The sequence below is a fragment of the Myxocyprinus asiaticus genome, chromosome 36, assembly GCF_019703515.2.
Source record: "Myxocyprinus asiaticus isolate MX2 ecotype Aquarium Trade chromosome 36, UBuf_Myxa_2, whole genome shotgun sequence".
Lineage (NCBI taxonomy): Eukaryota > Metazoa > Chordata > Actinopteri > Cypriniformes > Catostomidae > Myxocyprinus > Myxocyprinus asiaticus.
In genome coordinates this window covers 11,650,497-11,671,785 of record NC_059379.1, presented here as the reverse complement: position 1 = coordinate 11,671,785, position 21,289 = coordinate 11,650,497, and the positions used below count along the sequence as shown (strand labels likewise).

The 21,289-nt window shown below is 37.1% G+C and overlaps 1 protein-coding gene across 1 annotated transcript in view; it reads right to left on the bottom strand.

Annotated features, from left to right (window-relative positions):
• The window catches only part of LOC127427453 (metalloproteinase inhibitor 2-like), a 37,440-nt gene extending 16,647 nt beyond the window's left edge, over positions 1–20,793 (bottom strand). The window contains exon 1 of the mRNA XM_051675071.1: positions 20,361–20,793. Coding sequence (XP_051531031.1) covers positions 20,361–20,487 — 127 coding nt within the window. The 5' untranslated portion in view covers positions 20,488–20,793. The remainder of the gene's footprint in view (positions 1–20,360) is intronic.
• Positions 20,794–21,289: the final 496 nt, after the last annotated feature.

Genomic DNA, 21,289 nt, shown 5'->3' with positions numbered 1-21,289 from the left:
TTGGCTGTCTCTGGGCCCCCAATGTCCTCATTACTGCGCAGTTTTGAAGAGACTATTTTGACTGTTTAGAATTTTTTATTTACTTATTTATTTTTAAAAAGTACTATTGCTGCCAACGTGGCAAGTTATAAAAACTATTCAAAACTATTTTATATAATTTCATAGCCATATGACACCGTGTAAGCTATGTACTATTATCCGGACATTTGCTGGGAAGGAAATGTAGAGACCGGACCTCTTGGAACTTTAATTGAGTACCCCTGCTTTAGAGGTTAAATATAATGATGGGAATATCAGATCATTTTACTGACTTGGATCTTTGAATCCCATTCAGCAGAATGAACGAATCTTTATTCAAGTCATTTCGTTCATTAGTCACGTGACAGGTGCATAGGGTCTACAGGAAACAGAATTGATTAGTTCACCTCCCGACTTGGTCTTCGGATCTGAGTCTTTCATTCATTTTTCACATAATAAATGCATAGGCTTTGTACAGGAAACAAAACTGATTAGTTCACCTTCCGAATGGGTCTTTCCAAAGTCTTTCTAGCAAGTCAGTCCACTGTCGGCCATCTTTCTAATGCTCCCGGGAGACTATTTCAAGTCATGCTAGTGCAGCTCCTATCTACTTGAATGGGGGAACACAGAAATCTCAAAAACGGTTGGTCAAGATTACGATCAAATAACATGTTTCAAATCAGCAGTAAAATCTGACAACACTGGTGTCATAAATTGTGCTTCTTGGCCTCATATTATGAGAAAAAACCCAATTTTCCTGTCTTGTATAGCTCATGCGTGTTTTGGAGATGACTGACAGGCGATGCCCATATTTAAAAGGTGATTGGCTCTTTTACCTGTAAGGCTGGACTTCCTTTCTACATCCATTGACCATTGGGTGCTTGAGCTTCTTGGTTGGGCATTCCAATTTCTCCCATTCATTTAAATAGAAGTGGCCCATCTCTGCTAAATAATCTTTGGTCTTTCGTTCATTTGTCATGTGACTGCTACTAGGCTCCGCATAGAAGACAAACAATGTAAATTTTTCTCTTAACAGCTCACAGTTCATTGTGTTGCAGTTGTTTGTTTCATGATAAATACATGTAGTGTGACAATAAAGAATTGTCATGATGAGCTACTTTCATGTATTTAATGCAAGAAGTGTTTACAAGACATTTTCTTCCAAGTGTAAAATTAAAGTAAAATGGTCTTAGATGACTATCAGTAAATTCAAAGGGAAATTCTTTAAGGCATACTTGATTTGGGTCTACAGTTCACAATAAGGACATAAATAATACAACAAGAGGTGCATCATGAAGGAAAAATACATTACAGTTTATTCAAAATCAGTTCAGTAGTCAAGTCAAAAACATGGGGTTTTCTAATAGATTTTACAGTCTATGATGTTTTATGAAGAACATATAAAAGTTGTAACGTTTGGGACTGGGCTTGAATTTAAGGCATCTTGCTTTATAAATTTTATTTTTCTTATCATTCAGAAAGTTTAAAGCTTCAACAAACACTTTATTACCAGATTCAATGTTATGGAAAAGAACCATCATGACAGAAACATTCACAAATTTATTGCAAGTAATAAAGAAACTAAAATTTGAGACCAGAAATGTTTCGTGAAACTGTAAAGGCAGAAATACAATCAAACTAACCAATTGTATTTAAGGGAGGTTGGTAGTATGAACTAATTTCTGTTTTCAGAAGTCTATGCAGCTGTTACGTGAAAAATGAACGAAAGACTCAGATCCGAAGACAGACTCGTGAGGTGAAATAATACATTCTATTTCCTGTAGAGATCCTACGCGACTGTCACGTGTCAAATGAATGAAAGACTCCGACGACCGACTCGAGAGGTGAACTATCAATTTTGTTTCCTGTACAGAGCCTATGCGGCTGTCCTGCGTAAAATTAACAAAACACCAGCACGGATTTTGCGAATGCGCAGCCACGACAAAATGAACAAATCACTCTCTGAGAATACTCGTTCTTTCGAGTCATATAAAAGATTTGTTCAAAATGAAATAATTGTTCACGAACAACCCATCACTAGTTAAATAAAAACAATCACTGACTCCCCGTGGAGTTTGTTGTGCAACGTGACTAGGCTATATATAGAGACAGATGCTTCAAAAGCAAGGTATGGACTATTTATACAATACACTTTATTTTTATTGTCATGGTACAATAATCAGTCATTTAAGACAACCAAAGATTGTTTGATAATTAATTTGTTTATAACTAATCACTGCACTGGAGAATGGCATTGCCGACAAGGTGGAGAGGACACTAACATTAGCTGTTTGGAAATTGCTTATCTTTTCTCTTAATACACTGTTTTGAAGAAAGAGAAAATTAATAAAATAAATAACATGAATTCGTGCAGATCCGTTGGTTTTTTGTTTTTTCCCGGGGTTGAGGGGCATCCAATTGAAGAGCTTTGTTTTTGAAGTGAATATATAAGTTGAATATCAGCAGCAGTAAATCAGTCATTAATGCCAACCTATGCTGCCTGAGTTTATGTTTTTGCTCGGCCATTCTCTTGCTTCAGAAGGCCAAGCGCTAGGAAATTACATTGAGTGAATGCACATGCACAGGAACAGTTTTATTGTTTTATGACGTAGTTATAAAACAAAACAAAAAAAACCCCAAAAAATGTAAGAGCATTGTAAAATACAGTATATACGTCTGAAATATAAATCTGATATTCATGACACCGTGTCCTAAGCAGACGCTACACTGCGACACAATAAAAGGTATCTTTTATATGTTAATCAGATTTTTTGTCCTAACCTGCCGTGACACACGACCGTGCGACAGGACTTCCTATTTTTGGAATGGTTTCTATTTCTGCGATGTCGTACCAGGCAGCACAGTCAACAAATAGGTCTAAAATTATTCTTATTGCAGTATATTAAAGCTGGTGTCCTGAAAATATATGCTACCAATCAGGATGAGCTACCAATGCTATAATCGCATAGTTTTAGGGTTAGGGTTTGGGGTAGGGTTAGGGCTTAGTATAGCCTCACACCATATCACACTACATGACAGTTAAGCTGGTAGCACATCCTGATAGGTATTATCTGCCTGACAAGATGTGCCACCTAGGTTTTTAACACTTTTAATGCTGTTGTAGTACATACAGACAGGTTCTCCCATGCCTCCCTACTTGTGCTATCCATGTTTTAGCTTTACACATCACTGTTTTTACTGCTGGTAGCACATTCTGAGAAAGTAGCTCAGATTGTCAGAACACCAGCATCTCATTAGCCGGTTCAGAACACACATTTTGGCCGAGGGTGTCACACACCTACCGAATTTTGTGCTTGAGGTCTTGCTCTCTTCAGCCAGAGCTCTGTCTCACTCACTCACTCACTCACACACACACGTTGGTGCGGCTATCCTCTATGAGGACTCTCCATAGACATAATGATTTTTATACTGTACGAACTATAGATCTTATCCCCTAACCCTACCCCTAAACCTAACCCTCACAAAAAACTTTCTGCATTTTTACATTTTCAAAAAAACATTGTTTAGCATGTTTTTTTAAGTGATTTGAATTATGAGGACACTAGAAATGTCCTCATAAACTACATTTATAGCATCATACCCTTGTAATTACCAGTTTGTAACCTAAAAAAATGTCCTTGTAAACCACCCAAATGTCCTTGTAAGCCCAACACACACACACACACACACGCACACCAGTTCAGAATGGAAGTGGGGAGATATCCCGGCTCATTCCAATTTTCTCTCAGCTTCCCTGTTATGTCAAGATCGGCAAAATAACAACAGGAGTACCACGTGAACATAAACAATCGCAACAGACTGAAGAAGGATGCTATTCATAAAGTAACTTTTGCCCTGTGTATGTATGTGATTGTGTATTTATCCCCTCCTGGGTTGCCGTAGAAAGCGTTATGGAGCTTAAGTGAGAAAATGAGTTGCGTTCAGTAAACACACCGTTCCGTCTGTGATTGCTCTGATTTCTATATTTTATTGTCAGTAATCCTCATTATGAATATCGCAGTGTCGCGTCGCATCTGGTGTGGACAGACAGCTTGACGCTTGAATCTTATCGCGTCACGTCTGGTTAGGACGATGTGTGAGAGGGCACACTGTTATATAATACAATGTGTTCATGCGAGGGCACATGGATATCTAATATAGACAATGCCATTCTAAAATTACCTCCAAAAAGACAAGACTTGAGTTGATTTTATTTCTATGCCTTTATATATATATATATATATATATATATATATATATATATATATATATATATATATATATATCTTAGCCCTTTAGGTCCTTAAAATGCAAGTGAATGGAGATTTCTCTTTTGAAGCTCCAAAAATCACAGATAGTCAGCATAAACATCATCGATACAACTCCAGCGGTTAAATTAATGTGTTCTAAAAGGACACAATCACTTTTGGTGCAAAAAAGATCAATATTTAAGTACTTTTTAAAACTCTAAATCATGCTTCCGGTCAGCACTGTTATGCGCATGTGATGTAATCGCAGTAAATCGCTGTTTACAAGTCAGGAGGAGGAACGCTGTACAGTAGCTTGGTTGGTTTTGGTTTAGATCTGTATTTATTCGTTTCTTTACTTACAATGGTCAATTTGTGTGCTCATCCTGGACGTCTCAACTGAGTGGAGAACGTGAGATTACGTCGTTATCATGGCAATGCAAATACACACGAGAGACGAGAGAGACTGCTTGGACTCCACCCTCGCGCAAAGCTTACCTGAAGCATTGGATAACATATCGTTAAAAAGTACTTAAATATTGATCTTTTTTCACACAAAAAGTGATCGTATCGCTTTAGAATACATTAATTTAACCACTGGAGTCGTATCGATGACATTTATGTTGACTGTCTTTGATTTTTGGAGCTTCAAATAATAAATCTCCATTCACGTGCATTTTAAGGACCTACTGAGCTAAGATATTTTTCTATTTTTCTTTAAATGTGTTCTGGTGAAGAAAGAAAGTCATACACACCTGGGGTATCATGAGGGTGAGTAAATAATGAGAGAATTTTCATTTTTGGGTGAACTATACCTTTAATTAACACTCTACAGAAGTTATCCGCAGAGATTTCCGCCCCTTTCCCACATATGTGATGTTGCTTAGAGGAATATTTCTTACTTTAAGTTGCAAGTTTAATACTTGCTTAACTGACAATCTTTTTAAAGAACTAATCAAAATTGCTTCTGTTTGTCTGTTGCTGTTTATTAGTAACCGTGGTGTATTCAGTTGCATTTTATTTTGTGATTTAACTTTAACAAAGAGCGTTCGGATGAGAGATGGAGAAATAGACCTTATTCACACTAGCACCATCTTTGATTTTAATGGGAATTACAATGAGGCTGTGAGGGATATACAGTATGTACAGTCCCTTCAGTGGGCTGTACTGAAGTTAAGAGTGTTTTTGGATCATTCCGCGTACAAAACATTGAAAAAATTATCTTTCTAAGAAAATTCAGTAGATAAAAAACTCCAGAGAACATGAGTTGTGGAAAATCAGATGTGATCAAGGAGATATTTACAGCTTTATACAGTGCGTGCCATTGAAGATATGGTAAGTCTATTCTTCACAGCCTCGTTGTCATTCCCATTAAAAATCAAAGATGGCGCTAGCGTGAATAAGGACCATGGAGTGTGTGTCTTATGCTGCCTTCACGTGCTATTGGAATTATCATAAATACAAGTTTCCCACTCGGAACTAGCACATGAATGACCCCTCAAGTCGTAATTACGACTGGGAAACTCTGAGATAATTTTGATACCCGAGTTTCCGAGATGGGAGGAGTCGTAAACTTTCAACCTGGCAGAGGAGAGTAGGGTTTCTGTAGTCAATGAAAAGTTTTATTTATTTTCCTAAATACAGCTAATTGTTAGTGCTCGCCGTTTCGGTCATATTCATTTATGTATATCAGCAACCATTCTATGCATGTTGTAATTTTTACATCGTGAAAATAGCTTGTATTTGACCAAAATTCCATTATCATCATCAAGCTAACCGAGTAATATGTATTATGGTGTCAAAATAAAAGTTCCTCAAGAATATGTATAAATGAACCAGGCGTCACCCATGTTTCCTGTTCTTTCTGACATCAAAGCACTTGAACGCGACGTACTCGTAATTACAACTTCAGAAGTGGGAAGTAGGATCATTCCGATAGCACGTGAAGGCAGCATAAGATCTTTGTGTGGAGCAGCGCTCTGTGTTCAACACTGCCACTCTATGCCACCTATGACTTCGTAAACCAAAACGTTTTTAATGACTGTTAAAGGAATATTCCGGGTTTAATACAAGGTAAGTTCAAACGACAGCATTTGTGGCATAATGTTGATTACCACAAAAAGATATTTCAACTTGTCCCTTCTTTTGTTAAGAAAAAAAAAAAAAAAGCAAGTATCTGGGTTACATTGAGGCAGTTACAATGGAAGTGAATGTCAGATCCATAAAAATGACAATACTTACTGTTTCAAAAGATATAAACCATATACAGTATGTGTAATGTTACAATTATTTTAGTAAGCTTCATATTTCTGCCTTTAAACCCTCTAGAAATTGGTCCCATTAACTTCCATTGTAACTGCCTCACTTTAACCTTGATTTTTGTTTTTAAAGAAAAGGAGGGACGAGTCAAAATACTTTATTGTGGAAATCATAATTATGCCACAAATGCTGTTGATTGTGCTTTGAACTTTGAACTTAAAGGGAGGGTTCAGAGGGAATAATAACCAAATATATCTAATGGCAGACACTGTTGAGTTAATCTCTGAGTTAATCTTTCAAATGCCTCAGATACTTATACTATCTGTAATATTGTTTTCTCAGAAATAAATAATAACTTATCATATATGTTCACAACGTTTGTTGGAATTTCATGTTTTAAAAATTGTATTAACTCCAAAATGCCATTGGTTTACATTACATCTGTTATTGCATGGTGTCAGCTACAGTGGACTGAAAATTAATTGTAATGATTATATTCTTAAAAGAAACATCAAGATTTTTCATCCTTTTGTGATTTAGTCATTCATGCATTAAAGGGTTAATAACAGCTCACCTTTACCGAGTGATGTTCTGCAGTGTCTGTCTTCAGCTTCAGTCCCACTGCTTCATTTTTCCTGCCTGACCCACATTCCTGTTGCCCAATAATCATGCATATCCCACAACGCCTGCTCCCTCCATGGATGACTTACACACTCTCTTACATATGCACATATCATAATCAGAATGTCATAGTTTCCATGAAAACATACCCACCACAAATACTAGCCACATCCTGATTTTCCATATGGCTGCACAGCTTTTAGCAATCATGACCAGCCTGAGCCCAGGCAGACCACTGCACCAAAAGTCCCCAAACTCCTCTACCACTCCTACCTTTACAGACAGTATTTACTGTCTATACTTTGATGGTAACCAAAAATACTTTGTGAGTATCAAATACAATATTAATTTTAGTTTTACAGATGGTTGTCTCAGGGGCCTGGGTAGCTCAGCAAGTAAAGACGCTGACTACCACACCTGGAGTCGCAAGTTCGAATCCAGGGCATGCTGAGTGACTCCAGTCAGGCTTCCTAAAGCAACCAATTGGCCCAGTTGGGTAGAGTTGGGTAGAGTCACGTTAGGTTAACCTCCTCGTGGTCGCTATAATGTTGTTCCCGCTCTCTGTGGGGCACACGGTGAGATGTGCGTGGATGCCGCGGAGAATAGCATGAAGCCTACACATGAGCTAGGTCTCTGCAGTAACGTGCTCAACAAGCCACGTGATAAGATGCATGGATTGACTGTCTCAGACGCAGAGGCAACTCAGATTCGTCCTCCACCACCCGGATTGAGGTGAGTCACTACGCCACCATGAGGAACTAGAGTGCATTGGGAATTGGGCATGCCAAACTGGGGAGAAAATGGGAGAAAATAAAGAAAAAAGATGGTTGTCTCTGCCTTTGCAAACCATAAGGACAGGTTTGGATGCAAACCACTGTCCACTTTTGATATTTTTAGTATGAAGGAACCAAATGATTTAGTACAGCAAGCAGCAATCAACTTATAGGGAATTAATGACAAGTTCTATCGCATTGTTTTTTTTATTTTTTTATTTTTTTTATGGCATTGTTGAATGATCAAGTTTTTCCATGCATTTAACAGAAATCGACATAACAGTTACCTGTGGTGAGAAATTGTTAGTAATTCTTAGAATTGCACGATTTGGGAAGTAATGGTAGTAATAGTAAAATGTTTCACTATAGGGTTAAAAATCGAGCAGGGGAATGGAGCAGTTCCCCTTTCACTCTGGTTACTCTGCATGTAGTTTTCGTTATCTCTTTGAACTCCTGCACTTCTGAGACAATTAATCACTATAACTGAATCTCTCCCCTGTTTGTATGAGCCCTTGTATGAGCTCATTGAACAGTGTGAATTCAAGCTTGTTCAGTGCCAGCTACAGCAACACAACCCTTATTTGTGGCTTATCCATCTACTGACCCGATTAAGGTATTCAAATTAAAAATAATAATTGTTTTCAAACGGTTAAGTTTCCCAGTCAGTTCGTTTACATGCACTTTAAAAGTTTGATTTCAGCTAGGCTCAAACATCAAATTGTCTTTTTACAGTGTCGTGTAAACAATAAATTGAAGTCAGACTTAACAGACATAGAAAATGGGATTGTAGCTCTGTGTCGTCCAGCATGTTGTATACACGTTGATCCGACAAAAATAGGAATCGATGCTGCGTGCTTGCTCTGAAAGACAGAGGTGATGTGCAATGTGTGTTACCGGCACTTCCTCTGTTGATGCCCTTCATATACTGTATTCGATCATGCAATATATCATGTACACTTGGACAGACAGATGAAGAACCCAGTGTAGCTTGATTATAACTGCACATATAAACGTACTAAGTGTTTGCACTGCTTTAAGACAGCAAAACCACATAATGGAACAGATTGCCTCAAAGTTGTGGTTGTTTTTGACCACTTACAAAAAGTGAGTTACATTTCACATTGCATTGATAACTTATTAGTCTAGTTAAGAAGTTTAATTGCTGTAGCAATGAAAAGATTAACACAAAGCAGTTAGTTTTTTGTATGCATTGTCATCGCTGCCTGTACAAGAAATACCATGCACAATTTTCTAAGATTCTGAGATTCAGCAACATCGAAAAGGTCTGGACTGGACAAATGAGGGTTGGATACTGTCCACCGCTTTAGGCTTGGGTACATAAACAAGGAGAGAAGGTGTGGCAGGATGTGGAGACACGCTGATTTGTGTTTTGAGGTTTGCTGACTACATTTAAATGCCATTCATTTCCCATATTTATCAGAATACAGCTGGGGAAAGATTTCACATTTGGATGTTGTCATGTCACAAGGTCTATATATTTCATAGTGTTTGCTGTGTGGGGAAGTGTCCAAACATGACGGAAGATTGTCTCACATGTAGCTTGTAAAAGTCACATCCTCATGACAATCTGTCTGATGTAAACTGTGGCATGTTATATGAAATCCAGAATGTGAGGTTTAAATAGCAAATCTTAAAGAAATAGTTCAATAATTATGTCATTATTTACTCACCCTTGTGTTATTTTTTCAATGGAACACAAGTTAAACATTTTAGAAGAATTGTTACGTAGCTGTTGCAATACAATGATCAGCCTGATCTCATGAACATAACGTGACCATGGCAATATTTTTGCAAATCGAAATTACATGCTTCATTACACGTTTGGCTGCAGATTCCTAATGAAATGTACAGCAGGGGGCGCCAAAAGTGAGTGAAATAGTGTCGTAATTAGACAACATTTTAGGTGAATATTAAATGAAGGTTTTAATGAGTAAAATAAAATGTATCTCCCTACCCTAGAACTTTAGCATTAATGTAAGCAAGAGTGTTTTAAAAGCAAGTGAGATGTGAACAAAACAGACATCCTTACCTTGAACCAACATCTAAACCTAACCGATAGCATTGTAAAAGCAAATGCAAAATGAAAATCACATGTTCTGAAGCAACCTCATCATTTTGTGCCGATTCTATGACACTTTTGTCTCATGTGTCAGCTTTCGTGTTTGGCTGGGTTCGAACGCGGTTTGCCTAGTCCAAAGTCCAACACTGAGGTATCACTGTAGCCAATCGCATTGGAATAAGTGATAAATGTAGGTGGGTGTGTAATACAAGTGTTTTTCAGATGATACGTTATAGTAAAGTTTTTCACTATAATAATAACTGTGTGAGTAATAGAGCAAAAAATAAGTGTTTATAAAGTCATAATAAGCCATTGTAGTAGTGATTTATGCAAAAGTGAATATAACACAGTTGTTTCTAGTGGTCATTTCACCAGGAAACTGTGGCAAAATGTAGAACGTGGCACATAAAGTCAGTTTGCAAAAACTGAGTTACTGTATCACAACCTTCATTCTGAGACAAGGTTGACAATGACAGTTAATAGTGACCAAGGACTGTCAAGCTCTAAAAAGGACAAACAAAAAAACACCATCAAAGCACAATAAAAGTAGTCCATATGCTATAGTCCAAGCTGTTTTTAAATTCTAGACACAAATGCGGGCTAGACAATAGCTTCGGAAAGGGAGGGAAAGATTATTAATACATAATGACTTATATTTTGAATGTATTGTATGGCTTCAGAAGACTTAAAATATATGACACAAGTAAAAAAAAAAAAAAAATTTAGCTTATTTTAAAGGTTTATGCATTTCAATTCCATAACAAAATTCCATCAAAATGAATTGTTTATTTTGTTAACAAAATTAAATTAATACAAATGTTAAAAATAATAATAATAATAATAAGAAGAAGAAGAATATTTTTTTTTTTTTTTTTTTTGTTAAAGATTACTCAGTTAAATTAAGTAAATAATGACAGAAATTTCATTTTTGGGTGAACTATTCTTTTTAAATCACAGCCAATGGAAAAGGAAAAAGGACAGGTGAGTACAATAAGCATATCATTCCAGAGGGAGGTTATAGACTTGCTTACATTTTAAAGTATTTTGAGATATTTTCCAAGAAACAATCTGTTCTTGATAACAATTTTAAAGATTTCCTGGCTATCTATGACCAAGATAAACCAGGTGCTAGCTTTAAAAATACAAACAATGCGTAGACACTGTGAATCACTCTGCCTTCAATAAACTGAAAGAAAAGAAATGTTAATCATCCTGCAGTGCTTGTTACTTCTGTCTGTGCTATGAAATGTGTTAATGAGCCTGCTCTGTCCTATTTCAATGAGCCAGTGAAGCAGATGATAAAAAAAAAAAAAAAAAAGAAAAAAACTAATTGAGAATCAGTTTATTCGTCTTTACAGATGAGATGAGAGGAGATCTTTATTCTGTGTAGCAGGTGGAACTCATTTGTTTGGTTATGACATCAAAACTACAATGTTCTGGTTGAGAACAAGGTATGTTTGAATTAAATAACCAAGTTAATAGCTCTGCTCTTGAGACACATCATTGAATCTGGTCACACAAACATCACGTTTATAATGATGAAACAACAAATGGTACAGCCTCTTCATTATTAAAGTTCACCTTTCACTAAAACATGGGTGACCAAACTATTTATTCCAGATAACTTTTTTTTCTCCAGATTACTGAATAGTCTATTTTATCAGTAAAATCAAAATCAGGGAATAATATAACAGTGTGCAGACCTGTCTCTTCACTTATCAGTATGGCTAAGCATAGGCCGATTTTGAAAAAATATTCTACCATACTATTTCTGCCATCTGTATGCCATTGTGAACTCAGCCATAGTCTACTACTTGGCATGTAACAAAACAAATTGTGGTTGGTTGCTTTACATGTTGGTCAGATGGTCTTTTCCTCAGTGATTCTTGTACAGAATAAACTGAAATGTGGACCAGACTTTATGCTGTTAGTCAAAAGTTTGGCTTTGTGAGACTTGACTAGACATGACATGCGTGTGAAGAATTTTCTTTATTTTGTCAATTTACTCCCATAACTATTGTTCCCTTGTCACTTTGTATGAATGACCACCATAGTCTTGGTGTGTTCATGCACTGCAGTCAAAAATCTCTGGCCCAGCTCTACAAGGGATGTTGGTAAACTCGACCTTTTCAAAAGGCTACCTGTACTCTGATGTTTATACAGAGAGGACTTTGGCATTCTGTACTGGCAATTCCCTCTTTTTTTCCAATTTATAACTTCCACAGCCACCCCAAAAGGAATCCTCACCACTTCTTTTTTCAGGAATGTTCAGCACCACACCCCGACCCGCTTTCTGACACATTTGACCCATTTGGAACACATGCCTTTGCCATGAAACCATGTTAGTCACTAGACAACTTGCCAAAATGGATAATAATATGATTAATATGATAGGGCCCTCAATTGAGCAGCTTACCTTTTATTTATACAGTATCAAAAACCCTGGGTACACCAAAAGAAAATGGTGCAATTGTTTCAGGCCTTAAGGCCAAAGGTAACTGTTTTCAAACAGGTTTCCCAAATACACTCCCTGTCTCTCATTGGTCAAAAAAGATATCCTCATGCTTTTGATTGAACCAATGTTGCTGTGTCAGGCTGCTCTGGATGCTCAAACAAACAGCGCAATGCTTTCAGTTGAACACAGAGCCGCAGAGTTTACACTTTTTGACGACATCAACCTACAAATGGCTTACAGTTGTCTATATACACCGATCAGCCACAACATTAAAACCACCAGCCTAATATTGTGTAGGTCCCCCTCGTGCTGCCAAAACAGCACCAACCCGCATCTCAGAATAGCATTCTGAGATGCTATTCTTCTCACCACAGTTGTACAGAGCGGTTATCTGAGTTAACGTAGACTTTGTCAGTTTGAACCTGTCTTGCCATTCTTTGTTGACCTCTCTCAACAACAAGGTATTTCCGTCCACAGAACTGCCCCTCACTGGATGTTTTTGTTTTTGGCACCATTCCGAGTAAATTCTAGAGACTGTTGCGTGTGAAAATCCCAGGAGATCAGCAGTTATAGAAATACTCAAACCAGCCTGTCTGGCACCAATAATCATCAACGCGATTATCTAATCAGCCAATCGTGTGGCAGCAGTGCAGTGCATAAAATCATGCAGATACAGGTCAGGAGCTTCAGTTAATGTTCACATCAACCATCAGAATGGGTTAAAAATGTGATCTCAGTGATTTGGACCGTGGTATGATGGTTGGTGCCAGATGGGCTGGTTTGAGTATTTCTGTAACTGCTGATCTCCTGAGTTTTCACACACAACAGTCTCTAGAATTTACTCCAAATGGTGCCAAAAACAAAAAATATCCACTGAGTGGCAGTTCTGTGGACGGAAATGCCTTGTTGATGAGAGAGGTCAACAGAGAATGGCCAGACTGGTTCAAACTGACAAAGTCTACAGTAACTCAAATAACCGCTCTGTACAATTGTGGTGAGAAGAATATCATCTCAGAATGTTATTCTGAGATGCGGGTTGGCGCTGTTTTGGCGGCACGAGGAGGACATACACAATATTAGGCAGGTGGTTTTAATGTTGTGGCTGATCGGTGTATATTAAGCTGGGATAGGAGGAAGTATCTTAATGTTGAAAAACACATGAGAAGGTTTACCTTCTCACGAAAAAAGAGATTGCATTCATCTGTCGCAGATGTGTCTTTACACCACTCCTTTACACTACTTATTCTATTGCTTTGCGTGTGATGAATGAATGGCTTTGTCTGTGGTTCTTCAGACAGACAAAACGTTTGAGCTTTGGAATGCAATTTGGACAGCATATTCCAAAAATGCATGATAACAAAATACTCGTGGTACAACTCAGTTTGGAGTTCTCAATCTTGAGACAACCCTGTCACTGTTCAGACTCTCTAAAAGCATTTTGTGCTTGGCTATGACTCAATAACAGTGAACTGCGAGGTAAATAATGGAGCTGTGTCATTTCCATAAGGACTGTTAGGAGCACAGTAGTCAAAGCCTATAACAGTACGCCCACAGACCATTCACTGACTGTCTGATGCTTATTGTGTGCAAAAATAGAAAGAGCTGACTAAAATCACCCATCCCAATCTGATCTGATACAATAAGCACTTTTGAGAAAGAATGAATCACTGATTTTTTTCTAACTTTTCCAGGTTAGTGGAATCTTTAAAGAAACTCAATGGCAAATTCACTAAACAGATGTGGCACTTTTGCATGTGGTATTTCAAATCACCTGCAATCTAGTTTAAGCAGGTGCAATCAGTGCTGAAATACAGCTGTGTCTTAGGTATTTAATTTACGTCATTTACATTCTTTTCTGCGCAAACATGCCTGCTTTCTATGTATTGTAAATTAGGCTCATTATAAATTGCACTTTATTCACTTAACATCCATTTCTCTCAGAGAACTCGATAGTATGGAATACTATCGAGTTAGTGATAGATTAGTTTCCCTTGGTGTAAGGCGTAAGCCCCGTCCTACGGTTCGGCATCAGGATTCTCACTCAAATCATCAGATCCTGCCAGAAGGTGATGACGGCAGGGGAGAGGAGCTTACCCCTTACAGCAGGACAGGACCTAACTGGTGATGTTAGGGTGGCAGTGGGTGAAAGCAACGCAGCGTAATGAACAATGAGAGACAGCTGTGGTACCTTATAAGCAGGGTTGGGGAATAACGAAATACATGTTACGGGAATACGTATTTAAAATACAAAATATAAGTAACTGTATTCCACTACAGTTACAATTTACATAATTGGTATTTAGAATACAATTACATTCAAAAGGTATTTTGATTACTGAAGAGATTACTTTGCATTTTATTGTCATTTGTTTAATTTAATATTTAGTCCTTTCAGATGGAAAACATTTATACATATAAATGATGCGATCCAAAGTGCATTTGAACAGCGGTGAAACACTTTCTTATGATGTGTTACATTCAAACGAGCAGACAGAGAAGTAAGTTTGAAGTGAGTTTGGAGCAGAAGAAATAGAAATAAACCTTGTGTAAATTGTCAGCTTTACGCTAAGCTAAAATGCTATTTCTAGCCATTTTACATGCATATGCTACCAGGCACGATCGTATTTTTTTATCAAGGAAATTCATGTTAGATCATAATTTCTTTTTTTCTAGTAAGACCTTTGATATTAGAGCAAAAATCATATTCTTGATAATAATTTTTGTATTGTTTTCCTGTAAGAATATCTAAAAATCCTTAAAACAAGATCAATTTGATTTATCGTGTTTTAGAAACAACACTGCATAAGATATTTAGGTTTTTCAGAAAATGTATTTTTAAAGATGTCTATTCTGTCTTACTGTACTGGCAGAGTTGTTATAGTCAAAACAAGTGAAATAATCTACCAGTGCTGAAGAAGTAATCCAAAGTATTTAGAATACGTTACTGACCTTGAGTAATCTAACGGAATACGTTACAAATGACATTTTACAGCATGTATTCTGTAATCTGTAGTGAAATACATTTCAAAAGTAACCCTCCCAACCCTGCTTATAAGGCATTGGCTAGATCATGATTGGATGAGATGCCAGAATTGAATGAATGGCTGACGTAATGCTTACTATGAGTTCTCAACGAGAATTATCGCAATGGCTTCCATTACCGCTCGAGGAAAGCAGGTGGTAAACTGAATTTTACTAAAAATAGATGCATTGTGTACATGTTCTATCAATCACGGCAGCAGAAAAAAAAAGGTCAGTTGATGGAAAACAGCATTATAACCTGACATAAATCCAGATGCATGGTGTAGTCAGGGGCACTTTCAGCATGATAAAGAGATCATTTATGTGTCTGGATCACAGTAGAGGAGTGATTCTATAAAGTGATAGTGGTCTGCTGCATCCTCCTTCCAAGATCAGAATTGTGCAAATTGCATTCAGCACAGATTTTGAGGGCGTGTTTGCGCCATTGCCTGATTTGCATAATTCCTTTAATGAATCGGGTGCTAAACCAGTGCAAACAGCATGCGCAATTCATTCTTACTGTATTCCCCCTTTAGAGTATTGTTTAAAGCACAAGCAAAACTGATTATTCTGCTTTGTTATTTATGTATTTATTTATTTATTGTTTTGTTTTTTAAATGTGTGTGAAATTATCAGTAGGCCTACTTATTACTTTTGGAAGGACAGAAATGTATATAAAAAAGCAGTTTAAAAAAACTATAATGCCATTATTTGAATGCATTTTTTAGATCTATTAATGTGTGTGATGAGGAGGGGGGATGAATGTAACAGATAAAGGACAGGCAAGGAGGAGGCGAGAACTGGCTGAACAGTAAACATAAAGTTTAATAAGAAACTCAATATAAAACAAACATAAACAAACACAGACACACATGCAACGTGACCACGTGCGTCTCTCTCTCGAACTGGCGCCTCCGACTCCCCTTTATCTCGCTCTCCCGCTGATCAGCTGATTCAGCGCCGGCCGTGCATCATCACGGCCCGGCCATGCCCTCCTCCTCATCACAATGTGATATAATCTATTTTAGATTAACCCACCCCTAAACAGCATGTAAAAATCAAATTAACTGTGGTTGGGCGCTTTACATGTCGGTCACATGGTTTGTTACTGTCTAAGTGGGTGGTTCTTGGCCAAAATTTGCTGCAATCTGGACCAGACTTTTATGCCGTTAGTCAAAAGTCTGGCTATGCCAGACTAAGAGAATAAACTGAACTAAGATGACTAAGATTTTTACAAGTCCCACCCAAAAGATACCTTGTCATTGCCAATTAGAGACTGAAAGAAATATTGGCAAAAACACCTGACAGACTGCAAATGGCAAATGACAGCATTCTGGTCTGGTCTGATCTTTTATTTATACATCAAGTACCAGGTTGAAACATGAGGACTGAATTAATTTCCAGGCTAATAGCCTGTTCAGTTCTGCTGCAAGTCATGAAAGCAGTGAGCCTCATGGAACAGCCAGTAAACTTAGCTTTTCACAAATAGATGGAAAAGCCCAGATCCAAAAAGCACTGGTTCAGAGCCAGTGAGCTGAGGCGAGGGTGGGTGGTGCAGCCAAAAATTGCGCTTTTCTTACTGCTTAAAGAATGCCATGCATATTTCTAAAAGGTCTTTGACTTTCATAGCTTTTTCCTCTCTGGCACATCCAGAGCTGTCGGCCAGATGTCGGATGTTCTCAAATGGTTTCTGCAGAAGGTGCAACGTTCTAATCAAACTAAACTGCTCTTTAAAGCACCGCAAAATGACAATTCTACCATCATTCTCACCCTTAATGTTATTCCAAACCTTTTTTCTTTCTGCCGTGGAACACTAAAAGATATTAGACAGAATGTTAGCCTCAATGACCATCTTTTTTCCATACAATGACGGTGACTTAAGTTTTCAGTCCCAAACATTCTGCTTAACAGGAGTTGGGGTTCTGTTCCAGTGGCAGGCGTGCCAAATCTCTGGACGACGCTTGAATTAAGCATGAACTAGGAGGGAAAGCCCCAGCAGGATGCAAAACGTTCTTGCAATTTTTTATGCCTCAGCTTTCTCCATCTGAAAGAAATATGAAGGCCAGTTGTGCAGGAAGTCAAGACCTTCATTCTTCAGTAGCTTTCTTATTCTCCCTTTCTCACTTCTCTTTGCATCCCTTTATTCTCTCTCTCACTTCAGAAAGAAAAAAGTTCTGCATTGCACACTTCAGAGTATTACAACAGGACATTTGCATTTGGCAGACAAATTTACCAAAAGCAACTTACAAAGCACTGAAGATATTTATTTTATCAGTCAGTTTGTTCCCTGGGAATCAAACCATTACCTTGGCAATGCTAATAGCATGCTCTACCAGCTGAGCTACATGGACAAAAGGAGTTATTTTTTTCCTTTAATTAGACTCCAAGATTGAAATTTGGTCCTAATCTGAGATGCACTCAGTAACACACTAGTCACAACATTGTGTTGTGGATGACCGCAGAAGATTTCATAGCTTTGAAGTGTGAATCCTCAGGCCAGCACACAGAATGGCGTGAATGTATCATGCTGTTTGGATTTCAGACTGTAACCCTGGTCATCAGTGCAGACATTAGTGTTACATCCAAATTCGGAAAACAACATTTTGCCACTATTCTCCCATGCAACAGGCAGTTTGGTTTTTGTATTGTTGAGTCACTGAGTCATTCCATATATTAAAGACACAGTTCACCAAAAATGAAAATTCTGTCATCATTTACTTACTCTTGTGTTGTTCCAAACCAGACAGAATGTCGGTCTCAGTCACAACTCATTTTCATTGTATGGAAAAAAGATGCAATGAAAGTCAATGGTGACTGAGGCTGACATTTCGCCAAACATCTCCAGAGAGAAGGCCATTCAAGTTTGTAGCAACATGAGGGAGAAATGATGACAGAATGTTTAATTTTGAATGAAAAGATCCCCTTTAGGCAAACTTAAAGCTTTCTCTGAGACCTAGACATAATGAGTTTGCTTCTGAGAAATGAAACAGTGAAGACAGATGTTAATAGACATAAACAGGTGTAAACAGGCCACAAAACGTCATCCTGCACAAGTCAGGCTAAGGAAATGGGTAATAAAGGACTACACCAACACACTTTATCTCCTGTTTTCCATATAAGCAGAAGAAACATTGATGGGATAGGATGTCTACAGGGTTAAAGTTTGTAAAAAGCACATTAAAGCTGAAGTGTGTCATTTTAAACCATGTTTAAATATTTTCTCATATCCCAGCTTCATGTGCAAAGACAACTATAATAAGCTATTCATAGGTTGATACCAATAAAAAGGGTAAACACTGTGGCTCTGTGGCGCTATCACAACATTGCTCTGTTTGTTTGAACATCCCGACTAGTCCAAAACAGCAATTGCTCAACCAATAGAGTAAATCTGGGGTGGGACTTTCAGTATGACCAGCCATTAGAAGATGGGGTAACTATTACATTTTGTCCCTTCCAATCCTTACTATGCTATTAAAGCCATGAGTACAATACAACATAATTAATGAGTCTGCCGATACAATTAAGCATAATGTGTTTACTTGTGTAACCTAATTACTGTTTTATTGTTGTTCTTGATTGCTTGTAGTTATGTATGCACTGTAAGACTGTAAAGTGTAGTAATAAAGTTTTGATGCATAAACACTTCCGTGATTAATCACACAAATTTTGTCAAGTATACGGATCAATGATGTGATCATTTATTTATTTATTTATTTATTTATTTGTGCGGCTCTAAGTTCAATGTTCAAAATACATTAAATAAAAAGCATTTCACACAAAACAGTTACTTGAATACATCTCTACTATGATGAAAATGTTTTCAGTTTGTGAGTTCAAAGTCATTTAGATATTTTTTTCTGGGGCTTAAAGTCAACAATGTCTAAGTAGTGTAATCGTCTGCAGATAGTAAAAAAATAAATAATTAAAAAATCTCATAAAGTGTGAAAACTCTGAAAAATGAATGTTTAGGAATAATCTTTTATTTATATTTCTTAAAATAAATGTTGTCCATCAAATCAGAGTCAGGTGGTGTAACCAGGATGCAGGTAGCTATTCTGATGTCATGTGATATTAAATAAATAAATAAATAAATAAAACAGAGAGGACCCCTATTGACCCTCATGGCTGTGTATGTTTTTTTATTTTTATTTTTTTAATAAAATACTTTTACATTTTAATGAAAAGGCACATTTTGTTCAGTCCAAATGGAGTAACCCTTTAAAAAAATCTTTATTTCTGACTCAAAACATTTATGATATTTGATATATATATATATATATATATATATATATATATATATATATATATATATATATATATGAAAACTTTTTTTGAAATTAATCATTGTGTACACACGTGTATTCAAGATGTAATGTAAATATTTTAATACCTTTTCCTTGATAGTTACACCAACTGACATTTTAAGTCATTCGTTCAATTTATTTATAAAAATGCTAATGTTTAAACAAAAATGTATGAAACAAACATGAAAACAAAGGCTACATTTCTACGAGCTTTACACGTTTTAAAGTAGATTTTGACAGATTTATCATTTTTATCACTTTGAACAATTTGTTAATGACCCAAAAACAAAGCAAAAAAAAATAAAAAAAAATAATAAAAAATAAAAAATAAAAAGCCAACGGCGAGTTTTCAATATCCACAACCCAAAAGCTGACAGAATCGGACTTGTAAACAAGATCTAGAAGCCACTGACTGCGCACAGACTGACTGAATCTATGTGTTCTTTTAAATGCATTAGTACAATTAGCTGGCGTGTGTGCCTTCACCATAACAAACTGTAATCATACATCCACAATGAACTTGTAACGGTAACAATTTCGCATTGTGACGTAGCAGCGTTTAGAATGTTGAAACGCACTTACCAACATCAGCATTGCAGAACGCCTGTTGAGGATGGACGGGTGAACAACTGCACGCTTCTGTAATCTCTCCCACTCGACACAATATCAGCACCACAAGTGTGCCAATACAGCTCCTGACACTCTTCATTTTTGTCTAACTTTAATATTTGACTGCAGAATTAGAGGCAGATGACGCAAGTAAGTAGGCTATCTTCTGCAATGTCAACCTGGATCCAGTCCCTTTCACAACCGAAAAGTACAACGTCCACCGCCGTTTGAGATGCCCTCACGTTGAGTATTAGTATTACTGTTGTTGTTTTTTAATTCCTCGGAGACGAACGGGCTTGTTGGTAATAAAGAAAGTGCACTGCTGCTCTATCTTTAATGGTCTTTCCAGTCTCTTTCTTTCCACTGCCTTCTATGGGTGTGTTCGCATAGAGAGACCAGGTTCATGCCTTAATACTGTTCGTGGACTCCTCCCTTTAAACCAGATTCAACCAGAGGTAGGCGCTTCGGTAAAGGTCTTCAAAAAGAGTTCTTTAATTCTGTCAATGATTGAGTTTTATACATATATGTCAATTTAAACTTTACAGATTAGCTTATTAAATAAAATGCAAAATATTATTTTAAAGACTTACAAGAACAATGGTCTTTATTGAAAAAAATGTATACAGCTGCTCTTTCTTTTTTCTTTCTTTTTTAAACTATATTTGACATTTAAACTATACAAATTCCCTTTTTAAATAAAATTCAGAATATTATTTTAAGATGATTCTAAGGGCCCTGGACAGACAGTGGGCCCAGCAGAACCCCCTGCCCCCTGCATGCTTTTCCTGTATGATTTTGTGATAAATGGCCACTTCGCACTGGTTAGCTAAAATAAAAACTGCTCTTACTTGATAATAAAAGTTGATCTAGCTTGTGGGATCCCTCTTAAGATGCTCAGTGGT